Source organism: Sparus aurata, chromosome 20 (assembly GCF_900880675.1).
Source record: "Sparus aurata chromosome 20, fSpaAur1.1, whole genome shotgun sequence".
NCBI classification, from domain to species: Eukaryota; Metazoa; Chordata; class Actinopteri; order Spariformes; family Sparidae; genus Sparus; species Sparus aurata.
Window position 1 is genome coordinate 24,608,491 of NC_044206.1, and position 24,918 is coordinate 24,633,408.

At 44.3% G+C, this 24,918-nt stretch overlaps 1 protein-coding gene across 6 annotated transcripts in view; it reads right to left on the bottom strand.

Annotated features, from left to right (window-relative positions):
* sdk2b (sidekick cell adhesion molecule 2b) overlaps window positions 1-24,918 on the bottom strand; it is a 285,949-nt gene that overhangs the window by 72,808 nt on the left and 188,223 nt on the right. For all 6 annotated transcript variants that reach the window (XM_030399675.1, XM_030399676.1, XM_030399673.1 and 3 more), the window contains exon 2: window positions 15,278-15,437. In XM_030399675.1, coding sequence (XP_030255535.1) covers window positions 15,278-15,437 — 160 coding nt within the window. The remainder of the gene's footprint in view (window positions 1-15,277; window positions 15,438-24,918) is intronic.

Genomic DNA, 24,918 nt, shown 5'->3' on the forward strand with positions numbered 1-24,918 from the left:
CACTCTCATGATTCATTTCATTGAGACTACAAAGATACACATAAGCCGCAGAGCTCTTGGAGGGAGACCAGGGAGTGTGACGAAGCAGGGATGAGCTATGATGATATTAAGCGGACAAGTATGCACTTTTGGCTTTAAGGAGAGCGCTAACTGTACCTCTAATGGCTAACGTGTGTGTGGGGTCTAGTTTTTCTATATCTGTGGGGTCCTAAAAGCAGGAACCTCCCCCCCCTACAGTGTGGGGTTGGTCAGCTTTGTGGGGACCAAAATGCTGAACCCCATAACGTACATCATTAAATTTTGAGGGCGAAAACTTGGGAAAGGTTAGGGAAAGGGTTAGGATAAGGCAAGCAGTTGTCAGGGTTATTTAAGAAGTTCTTAGTATCGCAGAAGTAGTTTTTAAGGTTCAGGAAGTAGTTCTCAGGGTTATGGAAGTAGTTCATAGAGTTAAAGAAGATGTTCTCACAGTGATGGAAGTAGTTCTTAGGGTTATGGAAGTAGTTCTCAGGGTTATGGAAGTAGTTCTCAGGGTTATGGAAGTAGTTCTCAGGGTTATGGAAGTAGTTCTCAGGGTTATGGAAGTAGTTCTCAGGGTTATGGAAGTAGTTCTTAGGGTTATGGAAGTAGTTCTCACGGTTATGGAAGTAGTTCTCACGGTTATGGAAGTAGTTCTCTGGGTTAAGGAAGTAGCTCTCAGGGTGATGGAAGTAGTTCTCAGGGTGATGGAAGTAGTTCTTAGGGTTATGGAAGTAGTTCTCACGGTTATGGAAGTAGTTCTCACGGTTATGGAAGTAGTTCTCTGGGTTAAGGAAGTAGCTCTCAGGGTTAAGGAAGCAGTTCTCATGGTTAAGGAAGTAGTTTTCAGGGTTATGGCAGTAGCTCTCAGGGTTATGGAAGTAGTTCTCGGGTTATGGAAGTAGTTCTCAGGGTTATGGAAGTAGTTCTCACGGTTATGGAAGTAGTTCTTAGGGTTATGGAAGTAGTTCTCAGGGTGACAGAAGTAGTTCTCTGGGTTAAGGAAGTAGCTCTCAGGGTTAAGGAAGCAGTTCTCAGGGTTAAGGAAGTAGTTTTCAGGGTTATGGAAGTAGCTCTCAGGGTTATGGAAGTAGTTCTTGGGTTATGGAAGTAGTTTTCAGGGTTATGGAAGTAGTTTCAGGGTTATGGAAGTAGATTCAGGGTTATGGAAGTAGTTCTCAGGGTTATGGAAGTAGTTCTCAGGGTTATGGAAGTAGATTCAGGGTTATGGAAGTAGTTTTCAGGGTTTTGGAAGTAGATTCAGGGTTATGGAAGTAGTTCTCAGGGTTATGGAAGTAGTTCTCAGGGTGATGGAAGTAGTTTCAGGGTGATGGAAGTAGTTCTCAGGGTGATGGAAGTAGTTCTCAGGGTGATAGAAGTAGTTCTCAGGGTGATAGAAGTAGTTCTCAGGGTTAAGGAAGTAGTTCTCAGGGTTATGGAAGTAGTTCTCAGGGTGATGGAAGTAGTTCTCAGGGTGATAGAAGTAGTTCTCAGGGTGATAGAAGTAGTTCTCAGGGTTAAGGAAGTAGTTCTCAGGGTTATGGAAGTAGTTCTCACGGTTTGGGAAGTAGCGTTAGGGTTAGAGTAAGGGTCAAGAAAATGTATGTCCCCTCAAGCAATGAAAACAGGGATGTTTGTGTAATCAATGTCTGCAGCTATGCAACACTTTAACTATTGGACAGACTCCTGTAGATACTCATCAGCGATCAATGTTTGTGTACGAGTCTTTTCGATATCTACAATTCACCGGGGTGTATCCGTGAGAGATACAGAATGGATGCCATCTATTTCCAGTCAGTCAAGTAATTCATTTTAGAGATCAGGCATCTAGACTGCTGAGAACACCAGGCGTCGGCTTCTTAACAGCCTTCCAATAATAACTAATAAATGGCAGCACAGTGGGAGATACACGGAGCGGCCAACTGTTAAAGTGCCTGCACAGACAGTCTCTAATGGCATGTTAGACGGCGGCACGACGTGTATAAGTTGTGAATTAGCCTACAGCGAGTTGTACATGTTAAACTCGCGTCACTCCAGCACAACACATTCTTGTCAAAATAAAAACTTGTTGTGGGAGGTGAAACAGTTGTCACCACGAGTGCGCCGCTTGCCATCTTTGCTGTCACATTCCCGCATGATATGTGCTCAAACGTGCTTTGCGCAGTGCAAAGACGGAGTGTCTGAGCGTAACCTTCAGTGATGCGATGTAGCGGTTTCTATAGTAACCGCATGCAATTTGTCAAACAATGTTTTTTTGAGTGATTTAACCTTTTTGTTTAGTGGGGTTCTATTTTTGCAGGAACGAGTGTTTGGGAAAGAGTACAAGAGACGTAAAAGAGAGCAGTTCAGACGTTCAGGAGAGCTCTCAGCAATCTGTTTTACAGGAAAGTCTGAATACCTGCACAAGTCAAAAACACAACTGAGGACATGATGAGCCATAAGCACTTATATTTGTGTGTGATGTTGGCAAACAAACAGTAATCCTGCTCTGCGGTGTAATGAAAATACAGTACATTTACAGAAACGTGTAAAAAGTTTTAAGAGACTGCCGGAAGCCGAAGAGAGAAGAATGTAAAATGAATTCTAAATATCAAAACATAAAATGTCCTTATACCAATGGGTGAGGCATAACTAACATCCAAATACGTGCACATAAGAACCGTTTATTCAAAAGATATCCTCTCATTTGGTGTTTTTGACGACGGGGCTGGAAACCCCTCCTGCGCTGTACGGAAACACCTACATTTTCTTTTGTTTATCCTCTCAGCTCAGCTTCTACTTTCATCCGTCACCATTCGACGTGTCTCGTATGTGTCGAGAAACTCAATTTCTGGGTCACACTTCAGCGTGCGAGATCACTGAGTTGATATTCATAGCAGCCACCTGTTGGTTTGCTCTGCCACTCGCATGAAAGGGGAAAACATTAATGTGAAACGTTGCGAGTCGTCTGGGTCCAGAACCTCTGAAACACATATTCAAATGGGCCTGGTGCTGTGTTGTTTTTGTCCATTTGGAGAAAAACCTGACCAACTGGAACTTTGCATGTGGGATTGTCACCTTTCTATATAGCAAGGTTTTGACCAGCCCCCATTAATTGTTGGAAGTTGGTTAACATGTAGAAATAGAGAAGGGGTTTCTGGCACAACTACACCCTAATATCAACCCATTTAACTGTCGTTTATTGTGTTTTTCATGAAGCTGAAATCTAAAATATCGAGGGAGCTTCTCTGAGAAATACCACTTAATCGTCGACATCAAATGGATAACGAATACATTCTTGGGGAAAACCACAACAAGACGATCCTCCTCCAATAACTAATTCTTCCAATGTGAACATGATATCAGGCTCAGTGAAACGAGTGAGACGACGCTGTAAAAAAAGCAGATTGATTACCAGGCTAATATGCTACATCATTAACATCAGATCAAAGTTTCTGGAAAGCTGCCTCGGTGTTTTGGAAAGCGGCTGCTAACAAACGGAAGCAGAGCCGCAATAACAAAATGGCTGGATGTGTCGGAAAGGCCTGTTCCAATCCATAACCAAAAAAAAAAGGAAACAAAAAAAGAATGAAGCCGTATCGAACCTCATTAGTGACAGCATCAGTCGGACCCGAAGGACTAAATTAGTTTTAGCCCAAAGTCTGTTAAAGCTTAATCAACTAATCAGGAGGCTTCATTAATGATGTGTGACTCCTTTCCTATGTTCCATCAACTAAATTAATACAATCACGCTTATGTGTTATGCATAGATGGGAGTGAGATGAGGTGAATAGATGATGGAATAGGGTGCAAATGGAAAAAAAAAAAAAAAAAAGGAAAAAAAAGAAAACGTTCCTCGCTGCGCTGCACACGTTCTGGGTGGAGAAGAAGCAGACATTAGGAGCTGACAGGTGGTGTCGCTGATCCAAGTTTAACCTCGCCGACGCTTACCAAGAATTCACCCCTAGAGCCAGAACCTTCAGGGTGACTTTAGACAGCGCGCTCTCTCTCTCTCTTTCTTTCTCTCTCCGTCTCCCGTCTCCATCTTTCGCTCTGTCCCTTATATAATGAATACAATTAACCTTTTGCGGAGCTTTGCGCGTTGGCAGCAGGTTGGGGGAGTCAGCGGGGGCCTCGCTGTGTCGGACAGAGATTGATTGATGTTCCTGTGGTCAGCGCACTCCGTCAGATCCCCTTTAATTAGCCCCACTCAGGAGAAATGATTAGATGGAGGAGTGGCGGGGGAGACGGATAGAGGGACGCGAGGAAAAGAGGGGAGGATGAAGCGGCGCGGAGAACGAAATGACGGAGGGACGGCGAAAGAGGTGACGGTGGGGAATGATTGGCAAAACTATAATCTCTGATTGAAGATGGCCGCGGTGCACTTTACAGCGAGTGTTCCCATAATAACATCCCTACCTGCGCCGAAGGTTAGCTCCAATAACGTTTTACTTAAATTGCTGGTTACACAGCGAGATTATAAAACCCTCACGCCCACATCCCCGACGACACAGTAATTACGCCTCGACTGCGTGACAGTAAATCGTGATACATCGTAAATCTGCGCTGTGAGCCGGACAAGGGCGCTCACGTCTTTCAACTCTGGCATGAACGCAACAGCTGTCATTAAAGAAAAGAATAAACGTCTGTAATTTCAAGCTAATGTAATTTTCTCCTCGCCAAACGCAACAAATCATCAGACGTGAGCTTAGAGAGACGCATCACGTCACGCGACAACCGTTTTACAGCTGGTAATAAAGGCAGACGCTCTCTTTTTTATTCTCTCTGTATTGTTTGGGGTTTATGAAGAGGTCATAACCTTTTTTATAACAGTTTGATGTCGCTTTACTTTCCGTTAATGAGTTCACAACGCGAGGAGGCCTCGGCAGCTTGGCGCATTCAGCATCACATAAACAGACGCAATAAAAAAATGGGCAGATTATGACTTTTGACGGCTTATTATTAATTTTATGGATCTGGATTGATGTGTGTCATTACTCCAACAGGGCGATTATCTGCTCGCGACGGCTTAAAATATCCATCACAGAGGGCAGCAAGTAGAGATTCCACCAGGTGACAAACACACGGACACACAATCATCTCCATGTCTTCGGTGAGCTGCAGGCGATGGCTCTGAAGGCGGCGCCGAAGCAAATCAATAACGCGCCATACATCGTCGAGAGGATGTCTTTTTGAAAGTTTATTGAATCGCGTGTCGAGGTCTCCTTCTACATTCTATAGGACGAGAGTCTTCATTCGGATCTTGTTCTCTCTTCTTAATGCCGGCCACATGACAGGTAACGGGGACTTCTGGCTTAAAGCTGCTGGAAATCAATAGCGGGTAATTCATCCGGCAGGCCCAGAGGGACGGCCTCCACACGCTCTCCACGGATGAAACAGATGGACAACTGTCTGATGGAGACAATTTCAGCAAAACTATTGTCAGCTGCATTTTGTCACTCCCTTTTTTCATGTCAATTTGTCGGCTTCATCATGTTGTGTTTTATTTACTACGCCAGCCTTGAGCCCCAGAGAAGCCGACTTCCCCTCAGCTGCACAGACATTCTTTTATATACAGTCCTGAAAGCAGTGACGCTTTTTCGCATCTGATATTATTCTTGCACAGGTGATCGTTGTATAACAGATATACAGATCGCTCCATGCATCTGCTCGGATACAGGCCGGGGTCACGGGTGGTGCAGGTTGAGCTTCAGGTTCAACTCATTTATTGATTGATATCCGTCAGGGATATTTGAGGTCACATGTCAGGAGTTGTCATTAAATCGTTATCATTCAGTCATTAAGAAAATGAAGGGTGGGAGCACTTCCTGGACTCAGATTAAGTCTGTTAGAGGTGCTCTTTGAAGAGACATGACAATTACAAGAAAACCTCAAAGGAAATCTCCTTTTAACGGTTTAAATTATTTTATTCTAATGTCTTGTTAGATCTAAAAAAGATTCTTATCGATGGATTACTACAATAAAAGAGGGTTTGACTCCCTGACAATGGTAGAGATGGTCAAATACCATTTTTTCCTTCCGGTTACCTGGGATTTGAGTCTCGAGTATCGATCAATTCCTTAATACTTACTCACGGAACTTCTTGCAGAGCTAATGGAGCTAACGGAGCTAGCTCTGCAAGAAGTAGCACGGTCCAATTTCTAAATTACCTGGTATCGGATCGGTGCATTGACTCGGATACTCGCCCGTATCGATACATACATTTTTGGCAGCATCGGCGGCATTTTCCAATACTGGTCTCGGAACAGGAACAACTCTAGTAGGAAGTCAAGAGTTTGTGCAATTCTTGTGCAGCGATCTGTGCTGATGCATTGAAGGATTAGTATATTGTAAGAGAGAAAAATTAAAACTTGTTGCTGTGGTGTCACATCAGCAGAGACCAGACATATAATCAGCCACTGACGAGCAGCCAGTGGTGGAACGAAGCATCGGAACCGTGAGCTACATCACTAAAAGTATCATCAGCAAAACCTCTCAAACTATCAAAAAGAAGAAGATACACATTATGCAGTAAAATGATGTTTCTTGATGAATATTAATGCTGCGTCAATGTGCAATGTTGCATTTCACTGCCTTAGAAGTTTAAGGTCAAGCTGTTTTTTATTTGGTTGTTTCATCTCCATTCAGTAAGATCATCGTTTGTCTCCAAAAATCAACTTTTCGTGAGCTCAGAGAGAGAACGAGAGTCTTGTCTTCAGCTTTGTAATGATGCATTTCAGAGCTGATCTAAGACTTATCTTAAAAAGGTGGACAGGAAGTGTGTGAAAACCTGTAATCTGAAAAGTAACAAGCGACTAAAGCTGTCACACAGATTTAGTGGAGAGTGAAGATTTTGTGTACTTCATTCGTGCACCACTCTGCCTATTCTTTCTTCTGGTTTGTTGATTTCCTGTTTCATTTTGTAGTTATATATCCTGCTCACCTGTGTTCCCGGTGTTCTGTTTCCCTTCCTGTACTCACATCAGCCACGTTGGCGCTGGAATGTTCCCAGTGTCCTCCCTCCGATACTTTAATTTCTATTTAATCCTGCGTCGCTTCTCATTCGTGGTCGAATATGTTCCTAATCTGCTCCTTGTGTTCTTCTGGTTTGTCCTCAGTTTTTTGTACTACTTTGTTATTCTCCTTTTTGGGATTTAGGATTTGGGTTATCAGCATTTAAACTGGCTTTTTTGTTCCTCTACCTGCCGGCCTCTGCGTGAGTCTTTGGGTCCTTTTGTGTAAATTGTGACATGTGGTTTATTACGACCGCCGTATGAGACTAAAAACCAGCAGCCACCCGTTTTCTTTAGGAATCCTGTGTGGGTCTGTTTGAATGAGAGGGAAGCCGGCAGACGGCAGCATCCTTGCCAGCATCCACTTGAATGTAGGTCAGTGCTAAACGTTTAGGAGCCTCACCAGGATGTTTCTATCGTACTGTAACACATCCAACTGCAGACACAGCGTTACGCAAACCGCACTGCGTCCACACGGGCGCGAGTGGAGGTGGAGGGAACGTTTATACGCTCACGCCGAGTCAATCAGTCGTGTTTTCAACAAAATCAGATGTCCTTGTGCCTTTATTATGTGTTTTACGACACACAAATATACTAAATGTGCACAATAAAAAAATCCAAAGACGTGTTTCACTTGAACTTTCTGACTCACTCACTCCAACTCTGCTGCAAGAAAAAAAAACCCATAACAAATAGACGAAACAGGGCATGAGTGAGTGCAAGGATGGAGAGAGAAAGGTAAAGAAATAAATAAAAATCTATTGTATCTGGGGGCTGTGGAGAGAAAGAAGTGCAAGGCAGATAGAAAATGGACCTTTTTTTTTTAGTTACGGAGGGGAATCCATTAAGGTCACCCATAGAGAGAGAGATGCTGCTCTGCGCTGACATGATGCGACTCAAGTACAGGCCAGTGTTCTGCCTGTAATTGGATGTTTTCGTGCTACTCCTTCTCTTTAGCGAGAACATCGCTGCTCTCATTAGAACTAACACGGTGACAAAATGCATGTAGATACCACTATTAAATTAGTGGACCGGTGTGAAGGCTTTAGTGGCATCCTAGCAGTGAATTTGCAGACTGCCAACAACCTTGGGATGCTTATCACCGCCGCACTCCCCTTCCGCTCGTGTGGGGGAATCTACGGCGGCCATGACACTCGTAGAAGACGCCGCTGGGCTTTTGTACTACTGTACTCGCCACCAGGAGGACGAGGCAGGACAGTACAGCAGACTACACGCTGTACAGAGTCCGATAGGTTATGATAAATGAAAAGGAAAGTGTGAAAACGTCAAAAACTGTGAAAAAATGGGGAGGGTTGGATGCACGTTGGACATCATGGAAACCATAGAAACTGTGTGGAAAGAAGAAAGGTAACCACAATGAAACCCTTCTTAGTTTCAGGTGATTATCCACTCTTACAATTCTATATATTTCTGAATTACTGAATCGGAAGAATGATCCATTACATGTTCCTCATGTGCACGAAAGACCATGAACTCCCATTGTGTTTAAGTCATCCTTGAAAAGAAATCGTACACGACTATATTATAGCGAGGATTTTTTTTCCTCCAAGGATACTCTCATTTCATCCAGTGAGGTGGCTCTGCATGTTTTAATATTCATTTGATTTATTTTCCATGTATTGCTTTATTCCCGATGTAAGGGCTCATCGCAGCCTCGCCACAGAGGCTTCAAGATTGGAAATTAGAGCGTATGTAGAGGAGCTGCCGTACATTAAATAGAGACATTTTTTAAAAAAGATTGGATTTGAACGAGACTCGGTGAGACAATGGAGTTTGGAAAAACGAGCCGCAGCCTGAATTTCTCTGCTGAACGATGCCAAACTGAAAATAACAACGTATTGGAGGACGCATACGGAAAAAAAGCAGATGAAAGTGAGTTAATGGGCGAACACGCACCTTAACCCTCCTTTTGATCCAAACAAAAAACACACATAGGTTCCAACCTGCTAACAAGCAAACAGTTCAAGCTGTGTTACGGTTATTTATAGAGAAATAACTCAACCCTCTCTCAGTTTGTCTGGTTGTGGAGGATTCTGCTCTTTCGGTGTGATTGTTTATGACGAATTTCTGTTTTCTGGCAACAAGATCAGATGAATACAAAAAAGTTTGCTTTAAACGTTATTTAATTGTTTCTATTTCTCGCCGAGATTAGATCACATAATCAAGGGGTTGGAACCGGTAAACATACGGAGAGAGAATCAATCAGAAACTCAAACACGAAACCGCTGCTGCTTTCAATTAAGTTTGGAACTAACTCTATTCAGGGAAATGAAATGGTTTGAAGCTCAATCACATGCATCACAACATCGGAATATTCGATGGCTGTGTGAGGTCTAAAAAAGCAGACATCAATTTGCACACGCACGCACACACACACACACACAGAAAACACGCCGTCATCTACCCGCCATGTTGCTTTTCCTTCATTTCCATCTAGTTAGCAAGCTCAGCTCGTCATCGTGTCCCCCAGACACGGAAAAATATCTCACTGAACCTGTGTTAATTTGTTCAGAGCCACCATGAAATTATATCTGTTAAAAAAAAAAAAAAACTGTGGATGCTCAGCGGTACTTGAGGTATATGAGTGGATTAGACCGAGGCAGACGCCGGATGAACAAAGAGGAGGGGGATGAAAGAGAGATCAAGAGGGTGACGAGACGGGGGGAAGATGCAGAGGAGGATTTTTAGTTTTCTGTGTTTTGATATCGTATCGTTGTGATATGATATGAGACTCTACGTCATCTTAGGTTTTAGATATCGTTACATCATGGTTTTAAAAGCTTCAACACCAGACGGTTCTGCCTGTTCTATAAAGTCGTCTTCACCTACTTTGTCATTTTATTCACCTGACTGTGATTATTATGTTTCAACAATCTCAATGTGTGTGAAGCATTTGGTCAAAAATGCTGTCGATTTTTGTCGTTAGCAGCATTTAGGAAGAGCTTTGAGATATTGGGTATCATGAAACAGCCTAAAAACAGTTGGAAGTACAAATACGAAGAGCTGCCAGCATGTCCAGGTGTGCCTGGGTAAAGTGTTTGTGGTGAGCTTGGTAGCTAACGTAGCGCTAACCAACAACAACCTCACAACGGTCCGATGTGTTCGCTCTCTGTTATGATGTTTCTGTCCTGAAGCGATCAAAACCTCACGGTCACTGTGCTAATGTTAACCTCTCGCTTTGCAAAACCTCCTCATCACACGGCCTACTGGTGTTTAAGCTCAAAGGTGTTGAGTTTTTAAAATAAGTTTATTCCAGAGTGTTTGGTCAGTAACCCACGTCTAACCTCCTCACGCAGCACAAGACAAGCTAAAACGACGACGACACGGCTACTTTACTTATCGCTAAACACGATGGACGGACTGGATAACGACCACATGTTGACTATGGCGTTGGTAGCGCACACGCCTGTGTACAAAGTGAAACGATGCATGAAAATTAAAGTAGTAAGCGATGACATCTGAATGGGATTATAAAGGAATCGTTCTGCAGAGGCCGGTCGCTATGATGGCTGTCAAAGTGTTCAATTCACTTTCTGTTTTTTTCTTCTGCCTCGTGGGGAAAAGCAACGTTGACCAATCCATAAAAAAACACTTGTTTTGTTGTGATTGTTCTGTGGAACGAATTCTAAATCCTCAAAAGTCGACAACGAGATGTCAAGGTAAGAAGACGGAGACGCACAGTCAATCGGCGAGAAGCTGTCACGTCTTCTCAGCCATGCTCGGCCTTCTGTGACTGACTTTCTGAATAGATTACCTCGAGTTTTTCCTGCCTGTTCCCCTCATTACAATATGAAAATTGTGGGAAAAGGTAACCACTCCCTGGAGGACTCAGAGGTTACACTCCATCGACGCAGCCGGGAAACCGCTTGACAAACAAAAGTGACTCTTGAGGTTTGATTAATAATTAACTCTCGTGATTAAGCTTCTAGGTTAATTGGCAGCATAAAGACTGGTGACGGGACTTGTGCCAGGTAGACGCCCCCGGAGGTTTTTTATTTTTTTCTGGTCATGTGACGGGACGCCGCGCTGCCACACTGTGTGTTCATACACACATTTGATCTACTAAAGGATTGCGTGCCGGATAATTTTGAGTTCAAAAAAATCCTTAAAGCTACTGGATGTTATCTTCAATCTTAATTAAACTGAATTTAATTTGGAGATAAATCATTCAAATGATTATTTAGGAAAGAAAGAAAGCAGGAAGCCTTTCTTTCATAAATGTGTGTGTGTGTGTGTGTGTGTGTGTGTGTGTGTGTGTGGATACTATAGGTGATGCTGCTGTTGTGTGACAGCAGTCAATGCTGAACCTGTTCTCCCAAAATGTCGCACTTCTTTTTGCAGATCACTAAAACTGTGCCACTCTCTTAGCTCTTCCAGCTCTCTCACACACACACACACACACACACACACCTACATGTTGAATAGTAATGCCCACACAAGCACACCGCGCAGTATTGATCGGCTGCCAGAGGACACAAGGTCAAGTCGCACGGTGTCGATATTTAAAGCAGCACTCAGCACTGGGGGACCTCTACCATAACCTCATTAATATGGGGGTCTGCTCTGCTCAAACACCCTCCTGGCACAGAGGAAAGGGCGACTTGGAGAACGAGGAGCACCGCAACCAAACCCACACACAACAACACAACAACAACACAACAACAGCACAACAACAGGAAATAAAGGAAGGAGGCACAAATGTTGCACTTAACCGTGAGATCATCTTTTCTTCCCTTTTGCAGGATGTCGTGGTGAAACACAGCAGGGTGACTCACATGTAAACCATGCGTAGTTTAATATTTTACATTAAAATATCTGTTGTTGTTGTTGAGCTGTGTTATTTCATGTTATTACACGGCTCTTCTTAATGCTGTAGAATGCTCCGTTCTCTTGAATGGGCCTTCTCAACGTTCGGTGGTCACTTATTTTTGTATAATTGACCGTTGCTAAGCATATTTGACCGTCGTCAAGGAAAGTGGCTTTTTTGCCTCTGATTCACGTATTTCGTATCACTCTGCGCTCTAAAATCTTTGCTCCGCAAGTAGTCCGGTCACTCATCACCGCAGCGTCTTCGGTTGCTAAGCGACGTCAGCTGATCTGTAGTCTACTTAATATCGGAAAAAAACGTCCTCCTAGGCCACTAGTATGGATGAGTTTCACATTAACTTTAATATTCTTGGAAAATACAGTGATTTCAACTCTTGGCAAAAGGCTGAGTTGTCGTCACCAGTCAAGAAAAGAAAAAGAGAGGAAAGCAGCGAAGAGGGAGAAGAGAAACGGCGTCAGTTTGGTGAACTATATTTCTCTGCTGAAAAACACTATGAACAGTAACAGATAAACTGTAAAAAGACACACTGTGTCAAGTTTTCTTTCGTGTTGGCAAGGAACCGTGTAATAAGCGGGATAATGTATAGAATGTCTGATTTGTCCCGATAGTGACTGCGATTCTACACATTATCCCTTACGTAAGCAATGTTTCCAATAATGTTAGAATGTGGAGAAATGTGTCATTTTATTGTTAGTTAAGTATCTTATTTGGTTGCCTGTTGCTATAACTTAAAGTTAGGTTTTTGAGCACTGAAAAAGTCATTTAACTATAACACTTTAATAGTTTACGCGACTATAGTTTTGTCTTTTTTTCCGTATATTTCACATTGTTGTTTTCCCACGTTTTTACTAGCACCTTGAAATAACACAATACCGGCAAGTATCTTATTTGTCGAACAGTTCCCATCCCTGTATATCACCTGTATCCAAATGTTTGTTTGTCTGTTTGCTTGTTAGTCAGCAGGATGACCCAAAAACTTCTGAACTTCCCAGAACAGGTCACATTATCTTTTCGTGCTCGTCCGAGACAATTTGTCCAGCTGCCTTTAACAACGCAAGAAAGGGTTCAGTTAGCTCAAAAAATCACTGTTTGGCCTAAATCGTTGTTTTTTTAGACCCTCTAGTGGCAGAAATGTCCTCATTCATTAGTGTTTCGCGTCTCTTCCTGCTGGATTTCAGTTTATTTCCAGCAGCTGTGAGTCAGGATTAAAATGAAGGATCTTGTCCGAGCAAATCCTACCTGGTGGCAAACAAAACAAAAAAAAAGCACCTGAAAAAATGAACGACGCTCAAAGATCAATACGTTTTCTAATTAACACCACGCATAACTGCACAATCATGGACCGCCTCGGCTTCAGCTGATACGTAATCAATGCCGGCGGGTAAAATATGTTGTATTAGGAGCATCACTTTCTGCTCGCTCGTTCATCAGGGAGCGTGTTCTACACTGCACTTAGTCAATTAGTTTAGGGCTTAACTCCTCCTACGTCGCGCCTGAAGAACCAGGAGTTGGAAACGCTGCTTTTTACACAAACATTTTGCCTCTAAAAGCAGAATCCTGCACGGCCGTCGCTCGTTTATCACCCAACGGCGCAGTCGAAGACACCCTGAGGCGCCACAGAAAGTGGTTCAACTGTTCGAACATGTGTGTGTCACTTCTGCCCTTCCTACCCCAATGTTCCCACTCTGGTCTTATCTGTCTCCGGAGACTGTCAGGACACGAGCCCGACTCCATCAACAAGGCCGACGTCGCTCGCACGCCTGTTGTTTTTCACGTACGCGCTCACACATGACCGCGGCGGCATCAGCACAAGTGTGTGTGGAAAGAGCCTTCCTTCAATCCTCTGCACACCGACACAGCGCTCTCGGCGATAAGAGCAATGTTTGTCACATTACAGATCTTCCAGTTACCATTAAAGACGGTTTATCTCCCTCGCCCTGACCCTCATTCACTCGCTTTTCGCTTGTGCGCCTTCGCCTCTCCAGAGAGAGTGATGGAGGTCACGGAGCCACGAGGGTAAAGCAGAGAGGCAGAAGCAAGAAAAAAAAGAAGAAGAAGAAGAAGAGGAGGAGGAGGAGAGAAAAGGCAAGGCTGCAAGAGCTGCGTCTTTACTTGGCGAGATGTTCTATGATGTGCTGAGGAAAATGTACATGCAGGGGCGGAGGGCGAGCGGTGAAGGCTGAAGAAACGGTGTTCAGTTCTGAGTCTATACCTTAATGCAGAAGTTAGATTTTTACAGATGCGATTTAACAGATACGCGGTACTCTTGATTTGCTTCAGTCGATCCTTGAGTTTACTTTCAATGAGAAATACTCGTATTTCTCGTAGGCTGCACGGAGCAGCTGGGAAACCAGAGCGAATGAAAAAAAACCATCATTTAATAGTTTTTATTGTATAGATACTCGGTGCTCATTCAGCTGAGAAAACTGATTAACTGATGTTTCTCACTGATGTTAATTTTGCGCTCATGATATCGTCCTTCTCGCCTTTGATCAAACTCAGCGTTTTTTAATAAGCGCCCTTGAAAAGAGGAATATTCAGCCGTCCTGCTGCTTCGTAAAATCCTGATAAGATACCCGATAAATGATCAGAAATGTATGTACAAGGGTTCCAGCAGGAGGTTAAGAGTCTACGAGCGTCGTCACAGCCATGAGTATCTGATCATCTCATCGTGCCCTCAGGTACGCAGGACTTCAGGTTAGGAACGTCGCCTTAGGAAACAGCAACGTGAAATATCGGTTGTCTCTTCGGTATTGGCCGTGAGAAGCAGGTAATTATCGGGTTATTGGGATTGGCTGAAAAATCCATATCCTGCATCCCTGTGGTAGTAAATGTAGAGCAGAAGAAAGACCAGGTTTACCAAGAACTCATTAACAAAACATGTTAAAGCTTTATAAGTCGATGGGTCGAACATACATGAGCAGACACGGTTGAGTCGACACGACCGCGTAACATGTTTAAAAAAGTTAAGTTTGTTGAAGAGATTGTGATTAAATGTACTGAACATAATAAAATACCCTTGTATATATAATATTATAGCCTTTTTCCGTGTTAATAAAACAGATTTCTACTGAAATATCAATATGAGATCATTAACACATATCTAAAACAGCTGCTGTGAGAAAATAGGTCTGTTTTTGTTTTTATTCAGCGAGCCCGACACCTCTGAGGATGTTATGGATTATAGTTTCAGTCCGAACCTCGATGCACAACAAAAACCCCTGTGAGCTGCTGCAATCATTTCCTATTTACATTTTGAAATACCACAGTGTTGCTGGGTCTTTAGCTTGTTTAGTCTAAAATGTCAAACAGAAAGATATTGTATTCATTTGACCAAATGTTCGTCTGTATGCTGGCTTTGTATATATTCACTGGACCAATCATCTTAGCCGTCAATCAGGTGCAGTCAGTTTGACCTCACCTGTACTCCAGTGAAAAGCGGGTCAGCTCTGTGGTGTTGTGGATCCATTTGAACTCCAGAGGCCAGCTCCCCTCGGCCATACAGGTCAGAACCAGCCTGTTGCGCTCCAGGTGGAGCTGGCTGCGCACCGGCTCCGTCTTGAAGTATGGAGGCACGTCATCTGTAAAGAAGAAGAAAACAGATTAAAGAACTGAGTTGACTGAAGTTTTCTTCCTTGTTTTTTTTTATTAAGACATCGAGCTGTTCAATCAAAAAAATACCTCAAAAAAGCATCCAAATAAAGAACACCCACTCTTGAATCCCACACATTTCCATGAACCCAGAGGCACGAATGTGCACATGAAAACAGACTAAAGACTGACAGAAAAAGATGTGTGAGCATCGGGGAGGAGACAGAGAGCGAAGCAAATTTATTTCACGGCAACTTATCTTTCATCCTGATAAGGTGGGCATAGACGGAGAGCAAACATCGAGTTGTCAAACTACTGAAAAACATCAGAGTGAGAGTCGAACAGAGCTGCACTCGGCGTTGCATCTATCTGACTGTAACAGATTGTGGATGGTCAGATGCGAGGATCTCACGTAAGACAAAGCAAACTCTGCCGTGTTTGGTTACCACTGGCGTGTAAACACCGAGCTGCCACACTCCAGATGGAAAACCTTTTCTGAACGTGTCCCGCTCGGTGCTGCCTGATCCCTCGTCGCTTGTGTTGGGTGATCTCGACTCGCTCCGGGAGCGTCAGAGTTGTCTGTTGGCTAACAGGGACGAGGGAAGCAGAGACATCAAGTCATGATAGATTGCTCCTGCGTCTCCGGCTCTGTGTATTTGTGTACTGGTAACTCATTGGCACGGAGCGCCGCTTTCCCCTCAGAGCAGACAGCAGAGGAGCGAAGCCGAGGAGGAGGCATGAAATCCTTTCACCATTCGTTCGCCTCCACTCCGCTTCGCTTTGTCTCTCGCTCCTTCTGTGTTTTCTCGAGCACGCTCTGCCGAGTGTGAAGGAACGGATTGAGGAACACCGGCGAGAACGTCTCCACAGGCGGATGCACACGCTGAGCGCGGCAACACGCCGACGTCTCCGTCTCAATCACGAAAGCCTCGCGCACATTCTGTCAAGGTCCCTCACGGTTCCAATATCTCACCCCTGATAAATGACGCAAAAATGGAGAGCTTACTTGATGATCATTGTAAATATAGAACACATTAATTGGATGGTTGGATAATATAATTATCAAATTGACTGATAATCAGGCATTGAAATTAAACTGTCAAAATGATCTATGGTCCTGATATTTGGTTCTTCAGTTTTTTGGCTCCACAGATCCACTGGAGGTAGACTGATAAGCGAGGAGGAAAATAAGGGATGAAAGTTAAATAGAGTGAGAGAGCGAAAGATGATTTACAAGCTCTTCACTTTCACTCACAGGTTCAGATTTGTCAGCGAGGCTTCGAGGAAGCGAGCGCTTCAGTTTGACGAGGAGATTGCGCTTGTTGCCTGTCAGGTATAGAATCTTATCACGCAGGTACGCAACGTAATGAAACGTCGCTGAGTTTGCAGCTCTGAACGCTCCCACACTGGTAAACTTCCTCTTCACGCTGATGTCGTTGGAATTCATGGCCGACTCTCACCTAAAAAGCCTGAAGGGTTTTGAACAAAGTACTGCAGACGACTCTCAGAATCAAGTAATTAGTGTTGTCAAAAACATTTTTCTTTCATTACATATTGTTTTAAATACTGCTTCTTCTTCTTCTTCTTCACCCGACTCATTAAAGATGGAAAGCGCAGAGCATCCACGACCGGCGTTTGGTTGACAGCAGGAGGGCCGTTTGGAAAATACTTCACGTTTGAAAGAAAATGAACGTGGAAAGGCGTTGAAAACTTTATTAAAGGTCGACTGAGGTGCCCACTGCTGCTCTGGGATCAGTGACAATAAAGATTCTAGCACAACGTACATCACCGACAACAAAATGACTCGCAGGGAACAGAAAATTAAAAAAAAGAAATTCATGTGGGAGGGAAATAAATGTCTGGCTGGACCTCGATGTCAGCGGATAACCACGGAAATATACATTCGATCAATGAAATCCTCAGTTTCAGCTGATGTCCAGGTCAACATAGAGAGAAAAATGTATTAATTCAGTCGCACAAAATCTACTATCTTGTGTGACAAACTGCACAACGAGTACCTCGACAATCAAGAGTGAGTCTCAAAGAAGCAGGGATACAATAAAGATGGCAACACAGCTGATATTAACTTAATTAGGGTCGCGGAAAAAAGGGCTTTTTGGGGGTGCGGGAGAACTTATCGGACCTCGTTCCTGGACCTTTGTGCTTAATAACATTTCTGGAAACGGGAGAGGACAGAGACCGTTACTGGAACACGACACCGCATTTTGTATAAAGAATTTTAAAGTGGGTGACAGCTTCCATTTCTGTATCGCCGAAGCATTAAACAAGATGAACTCAAACTGTTACTGATGATGTGTTTTGGTCTGTCGTTGGCCCGGCAGCCATCTGTAATTCTTCAGGCTAAGCTAAAATCTCCCTCAGAGCTATCGGACCTGAGGAATCTCAGACAGCTGAGTCTCAGTAGATAGAAAGTAGAAAATACTTCGACTGTGGTCTCAAGTACATTCATTTAGATGCTGCTGCGCCCTCAACGTAACGTCAATTTGTCCCTGTGGTATCGACTGCCGATACTTTCCAAGGTATTGTGTCGATGTTTAAAATTCCACTAGCTCCACTAACTGCAGCCTCCAGGAGTTGAATCTACACCTCTTTGAAACAGATATTGTATAAAACTTCTTTGGGGAAGGTCGACGAAATGAACTGAACGTATGAAATAAACAGATGAATCACGTATACGTCCACACAGAGGTACATTAAGATGAAAATCAAGAGATATTAGCTAATTGTTCCCAGATCAAAAGTGCATGACACATGTAGATAGTCAAACAATGAATATTCATAAAAAAAAAAAACAGCGTCTTCTTAATGCATATTCATAAACAATACTTTGCCTGAACTGAGCTGCAGCGGCCTGTATACTGAATAAATATTTATAACAAACAGAAGAAGACGGAGGAGACTCAATAAAGCTCCACACAGTATTGATCTGTCGGATTCAGCTCACATCACTACCTTGCATTCTCAAGCTGGAAATTGTGCCCCTTGCCATCCCGACTGCGCTGTGTTCTGTTAAAATCTGATCCCTTAAGCTAGTCAAACATGAAGAAAGGGCCCCCCCCTTCACAGCAGCGGCATATATATGTATAAAAAAAAAAAAACTGCGAAAACACAGACACGGCTAATCAGAAAGTCACACTGTGAAGTGAAGTCTCTGTCAGTGTAAAGAAGGAATCCACAATGAAGCAGGCGAGGAGAAGGGAAAACTCGGGTTAAGCGATATCAGAAAAAGAACTGGTGAAAATGATATATGAGAGAGCGAGCGGGCGGACGGATGGCTTAACGGATGCAAGACGAGAGATAAAATGTAAAATAGACTCCGAGGTGCCTTTAGAGTTGGAGTGCCCGGGCTTCTCCCAAAGCGGTTTTGGGTTAATTCTACGCCTGGAAAAGAGGGAAGATAGGCTGCAAAAATGAGGGGAGATTGAGATGTGCGCTGGTGATTGGAGATGGCCGAGACTAATTGTTCCCTGGCGATGTGCGCTTTTGCTTTTTTTATCTAAGATGGGGGAGATAAAAGGAAGGGAACGAGGGGGCAGGCGGAGGAAAGGCGGAGGGAGACGGAGAGAGCGAGACAGACAGCAGCGCAGTGAAAAAAACGTACCGTATCGCGCGTACGCAGGCGCTCGTTTACCCACAGGAAGTTGCGAGACCAAAGAAAACATTGATCACTGATGAGTATCTGCAGTCGCTGCTCTCATTAGGAAGTCCGTGAGAGCTCATCAGTGATATCTGACTGTGGAATCAGCACACGCAGCGGGACAAGAAACACTCCGGGGACGCCAGAGTCAGAAAATACAGAAGAAGTGCTTCCAAAATACAACAACTACGGCTGGGAGTAGTTACTATGATGCTGATGCTGGAGAGTCCATATGTTTTTACAACCGATTGATCACATGACCTACGAACTCTGCAGTGTCCTTCAGCTCTACGGAGCATGTTGCCTCTTTCAGCTCGCTGTTTCGGTTTTTGTTTCACAGACTTCCACGAATCTGACAGTTATTTCGTCAATGAAATCTTTAGAAAATGGCGATCAGCGTTTCCCTGAGCCCAAGATAACGTCCTCAAATGTCTCGTTTTGTCGACAACCCAAAGATAATGAGTTAACTGTGATAAAAGTGTAAATAAACCAGAAAAATATACAATTTAGGGATTCTGGATGGGATGCTGGATTCAGGAACTTACTGTAATAACTGACAACTAATTGATCAGTCGATTAATTGCTGTACAGCTTTCATCAACATCATCAGACAAAAGTTGCAAAGCTTAGCATCGAGCTACTACCGTAAAACTGTGATACGTGGAGGAATATGAAAAATATCATACAATCATAACACCAAATACTGAAATGTAATTTGTCGGTCCTGTATTATTTTTGTTTTAACCTTCTCCTTAGCAACGTTCACGCATCATCCACGATTTGGTGGCGAGCTGATCTCAATCCGTGATGGCGAGGTAGCGCACATCTTAACTCCCGCCTGTATCGAGTGAGGAAGAAGAGCGCTGCGATGTTCGAAGGCATAACCAACAGTGATGACTCGGTCGCGAACGAATCAGTTCGAAGGAACGACTCTTTAACGCGAACGAACTGACCTGATTCCCCATTTCACTTCTCTCTTAGCCAATCGTATGCTGGGTCTAGGACACCGTCGTCGAATTTTAGCCAATGAGAAACAGGAATGCATAGCAACCGTTTCCATGAAAAAAAACCCCAAACATTTCGTTTTGTTCGTAGCTCTCGTTCTCGTTCGGTTACTGATTCCTCTCCTGTCATTCTCGTTCAGTCAGTCACTCGTTCTTGGCTAGCCGTCTTTAGCTGTTACCTGCTAACTGTCGAGGTGTCTAAAAGTACATATAATCATGAAGTTGCAGCTAGTTACCATGTTACCATGTATTTGCCATGAACTGCAGTGTTATGTTGACTGTTAGCGTGATCGTTTGAGAACTGTTTGTTACGTGATTCACCGATGAACGACGTTGTACCGGAAGTGCGACTGAACGAACGAACTGCATGAACGAGTCATCCTGCCGAACTGACCGACGGGAACTGAATCTCAACATCGAACGAGGAAATCCACCTCTAATAACCAACAGATTGATGCACGATTCACCCACACAGATCGGGATCTGCTGCATAGTTACCAGCACTACAACAACAAAACTTCATGTCCTAAAGATGGAATATCGTATGAAAAATAAAACTGAAATCACTCTCCTGAGCATCACGCAGGTGACACCTTCCCCCCTGCGGCGCGTTCTCTACACTGACAAACTTTATTAACCGTCACCGCATTGAAATTGCAGAGTCACACCCATAATGAACAATAACTCATTATGCACCTCCAATCAATGTGAAAACAAAACCAAACTCAGCTCTCCCACCATGCGACTGTGCAACACAAAGCAATTATTGTGTGACAGAGTCCCTCCTCATTTGCATACTGCACAGCTGACGCCAGAGGGACGCTCCCCGGGGCCACGGCGCAGGGCGAACTCGTGAATGTGTGTGTTTATGTGTGTGTTTGTGTGTGCGCATGAGTGGTCGCAGGTTAGCGTGTCAGACGGACGCTCGCAAACCCACTCTGCAGCACACAGTCAATTAAATCAGGTCCCTCATTAATGAGAACTGTGCCAGGTACAAACGCCTGCCCCGAGGTGAGAATTCATAATTGCGAAGAACTTGGAGAATTCATTTCTGAAATAACAAGAGCCGTAGTTGGGGATATTTCTCCCACTTCCCTCCTTGAAAAAGGTCAAAACAACCTCTTTAACACCTCCATCGGTCTTTAGGCTCCGACGTCACACACGATGATGATAAGAAAAATAAGATTGCACACAACAAGCTTGGAATGTCTCTCAAAGAAAATGATCACGCTAACAGAATGACGAAATACTTTAAATTCAATCACGTCTCAGCAGCTTTCGAACCGTGAAATCTTCAGTTTGTTTTCATTTGCTCACCGTTGCTTTCTGACTTTAGGCGAATCCTTTCAGACGAGTGATTTACGGCGCTTTTGCATGATAATGTACCTTTGACCTCAGATAAAGGTTGTTTCACTCCGCACTCAGGACTGTGTCTGGATTTCCTGTCATGATGAATAAAAACGCATTAAACTGAGGGCAACGCCGGCTGAACAGTCGCGAGATATGTCGAAATATTATCAATTTAATAGTTTGTGTTCCTCGTCCATACTCGGAGAAATAACCAGCTTTTTTTTTTTTTTTTTTTTGATGAAACCACATCTTTAAATTCACCTGAGTCCTTCTCAGTACGTCTGAAAACTCGCCAGCGTTGCAGGTGACAGTTTTCTCAGCTTTAGCGAGTCTAATGCAGACCACATGGCTGAGTTTTCACAGATAAGTCGGGCTGTCTGCACACACACACACACACACACACACACACACACACACACACACACACACACAGGCTGCGTTCCAGTTCCCAGAAGGCTGTGGTGCTGCAGTGGCAGCCATGAGTAGCAACCTCCCTCCCAGCTCAATCCTCAGGGGCCTGGCGCTCCTGGACACAGCATACATATTTCAGCTGCAGCCCGGGGGCCCCACACACACATCCAGACACACACACACACACACACACACACACACACACACACACTCACACACACTAACAGGTGCATCTGACTTTTTTCACGACTGCAAACTTGCTCGCCAGCAGACGCAGTCGACTATACTTCCACTACAAACGTGTGTCTGGGTGTGACTTGAGTGTTGGTTCCCGTCCATGTCTGCAGAATGTGTGTGTGTGTGTGTGTGTGTGTGTGTGTGTGTGTGTGCCTTTGCCATTGTGTGATGCCAGGTGCCTCAAACGTGTGTGTTTGTGATGCTGATGAGGATGGAAGTTTGCTAGTGGTCTGACTGAGCCGCTAATGGCCCCGCTGCGTGTGAAAATCTGTTCTACTGTCTGTCTTTATTTAGCACACTGGTCTGGCCCTCTCGCTGAGTGTATGTGCTTTAGTGTGTGTGTGTGTGTGTGTGTGTGTGTCTGTGTGTGTGTGTGTCTGTGTAAGCAGGATGGGAAATGGAGGAGCTCCAAATTGTGCCAGTGTATGTATGTCAGCACAGAACCGTGCAGTTTGTGTGCATCTGTTGTGTGAGTGTGTGTGTGTGTGTGTGTGTGTGTGTGCGGGTGTTTGGCAGACGTGTTGGTTCCCTGTGTGAGTGTGTGAGTGTGTGTGTGTGTGTGTGCTGACTGAAATTTTACTCATCCCTAGGAGACACTCAAACCAAGGCCAGCTGCAGATTTCACTAGCCTGTTTCCATACAGAGGACACACACACACACATATACGGCACGCGGCTCATGCAGACCCAATCAGCTGTTCGCTATTCCGTTCACACACATCCATAACACATCCGCACACACACACACACACACACACACACACGCGCGCGCGAGGGTGCAAACACACACATCTTGCACTGGTACACAGCTTTTGGCACATCTCCAGCACATTGCTGTTTGCCCTTTTTGTTCCATTCATGGCTCAGTGACGCCTCCATCTCCTTCTCCTTTTTTCCTCCTCCTCCTCCTCCTCCTCGCCTTCAGCACTGCATTTCCCATGAGACCGTGCTGCCGGGCACTAATCTCTGCTCTTGCTGGTCTTCCAGCGCTGCAGGTCCAAAGACCCTTTGCACCGTCCAGGAGATGACTCTCAGTGGGCAAAGGGAAGACGACCGAGCCAAGGCCACGAGTTCGTTAGCGATTTATTTATATTCTTCTCCTTATTTGCCATTTTTATTCATCCCTCTTTTTTATTTATTTGCGGAATAAGAGTTGATCCGGTCAGAAGAAAAAGTATGAGGGCAAACAAAAGTCTACTTATGTTAGAAAAATGTCTTTTTTTCCCCCAGAGTTTCTTTACCTTCTTTACCAGAGCGTGACGAATCTGAGAAGATTGCAGCAACCTGCAATGCGATGAAGTGTAGCAAGTAGACTTTAATGTGTTTTGAGGAGCTGATTAGCTGAAACAGTTGGGAGCCACTGGTCTTGAATATAACCTAGTGATAGTTACATTCTACCAGGGGATCAATATTCTTCTAAACTGTAAGTTGGAGAGTCGCTATTCTCGAGAATCAGACTAGATTAGAGGAAACAGATCTGTTCTGTCCATTGCTGCAGCTCCTCTATTCATCTGAGGATGCGTTTAAGTGCCTGTCTCTTTAAGGGCCCTCCTGCTCTGATTGGTCAGCTCTCACAGGCATGAGAAGGCTCCACCACCACCACCACCTCCCCTGACAATCACTCAGATTTCTATCCTGTCCTTTGTCCTCGTCTCCTGCAGTGCGGGGATCTGACAGCGCTGTGTGGCGGCGATCAATCAGAGCGGCTCAAAACATTAAAAGCGCCCGCCTCTTTAAACGGCCAGGGCGAAGAGGGGCGGCGGTCGTAAATCTCCGAGCTAACCTTTAGCCGCGACACGCTAAGCTCTCAGCTCGGATGCTTACCTTTATCACCTGCCCCACAGCGATCCGTTCCCCACCTCCAATAATGACTTGCAAAGCTAGACTAAGCAGCTAATGCCGTGAAACAGAGCTGCACAAAGAAAAAGAAGTTTGAATACACAAGTATAGGAAAGATTATGTACTATAAAATGGAAGAAAATATGATTAATTGTATGCCGATACATGCCTCCCCTTTCCTTTTACCTTAGCGTAATTGCCTTTTTTTTTTCCCTTCCACGTGTAAATTTGTATACGTGTGTGTTAAGAATGTGTGTGTTTGCGTCCGCCTGCTTCAGCAGCAAGCTGCTTTAATTTCCCACAAGATCCAGGAAGAAAAAAAAAAAATCTCCTTAGTGCTGCGAGTGTGGCGCACAGTACGCTGAGCATATTATGCTATTATGTTTATGGAGGCAAATCAATTCCTGCATTATTGTGGGACACAATGAAGCCGAGAAAGCATCTCGCGTGTCGGGATCGTATGGCTGAAAAAAAAATCCTGCAGGAAAAACATCCCCGCAGGAAAAAGAGAAAAAAAAAAACCTTCAGCACGCCCCGCCGCTGAGGTCCTCCTGAACGAGAACAGGCGGGATTTAAACCCACATCTTCAATCAGAAATTAAACATACAGAGAGATCAGGTAAAGGGAAGAAATGGGGAATTTGGAGGTGGTAAATGTGTATGAGATGTTGTGAAAAGAGGAAATGAACGAGCAGACACACAATCGGCGCACGGCTACACAAAGACGGCACGCATCAGTGACCTGCCTAACCTCCCCGGCTTAGGGATGGGGTGTGTCTGCAGTCCGACGCTGGCCTGCTGAAAAATTAACGCAGCTGAACAATGTTCTTCAGCGCTCAATAATGTATGGGCAGGTTACAGCATGGGGGGACGATAACAGGGAAAAGAGGAAAGAGGAGTCTGCTTTTCTTATCCTTCACTCCGTCTGTTGGCTGCACCCGCTACACGCTCGCTCACACTTGAACTTATCGAGC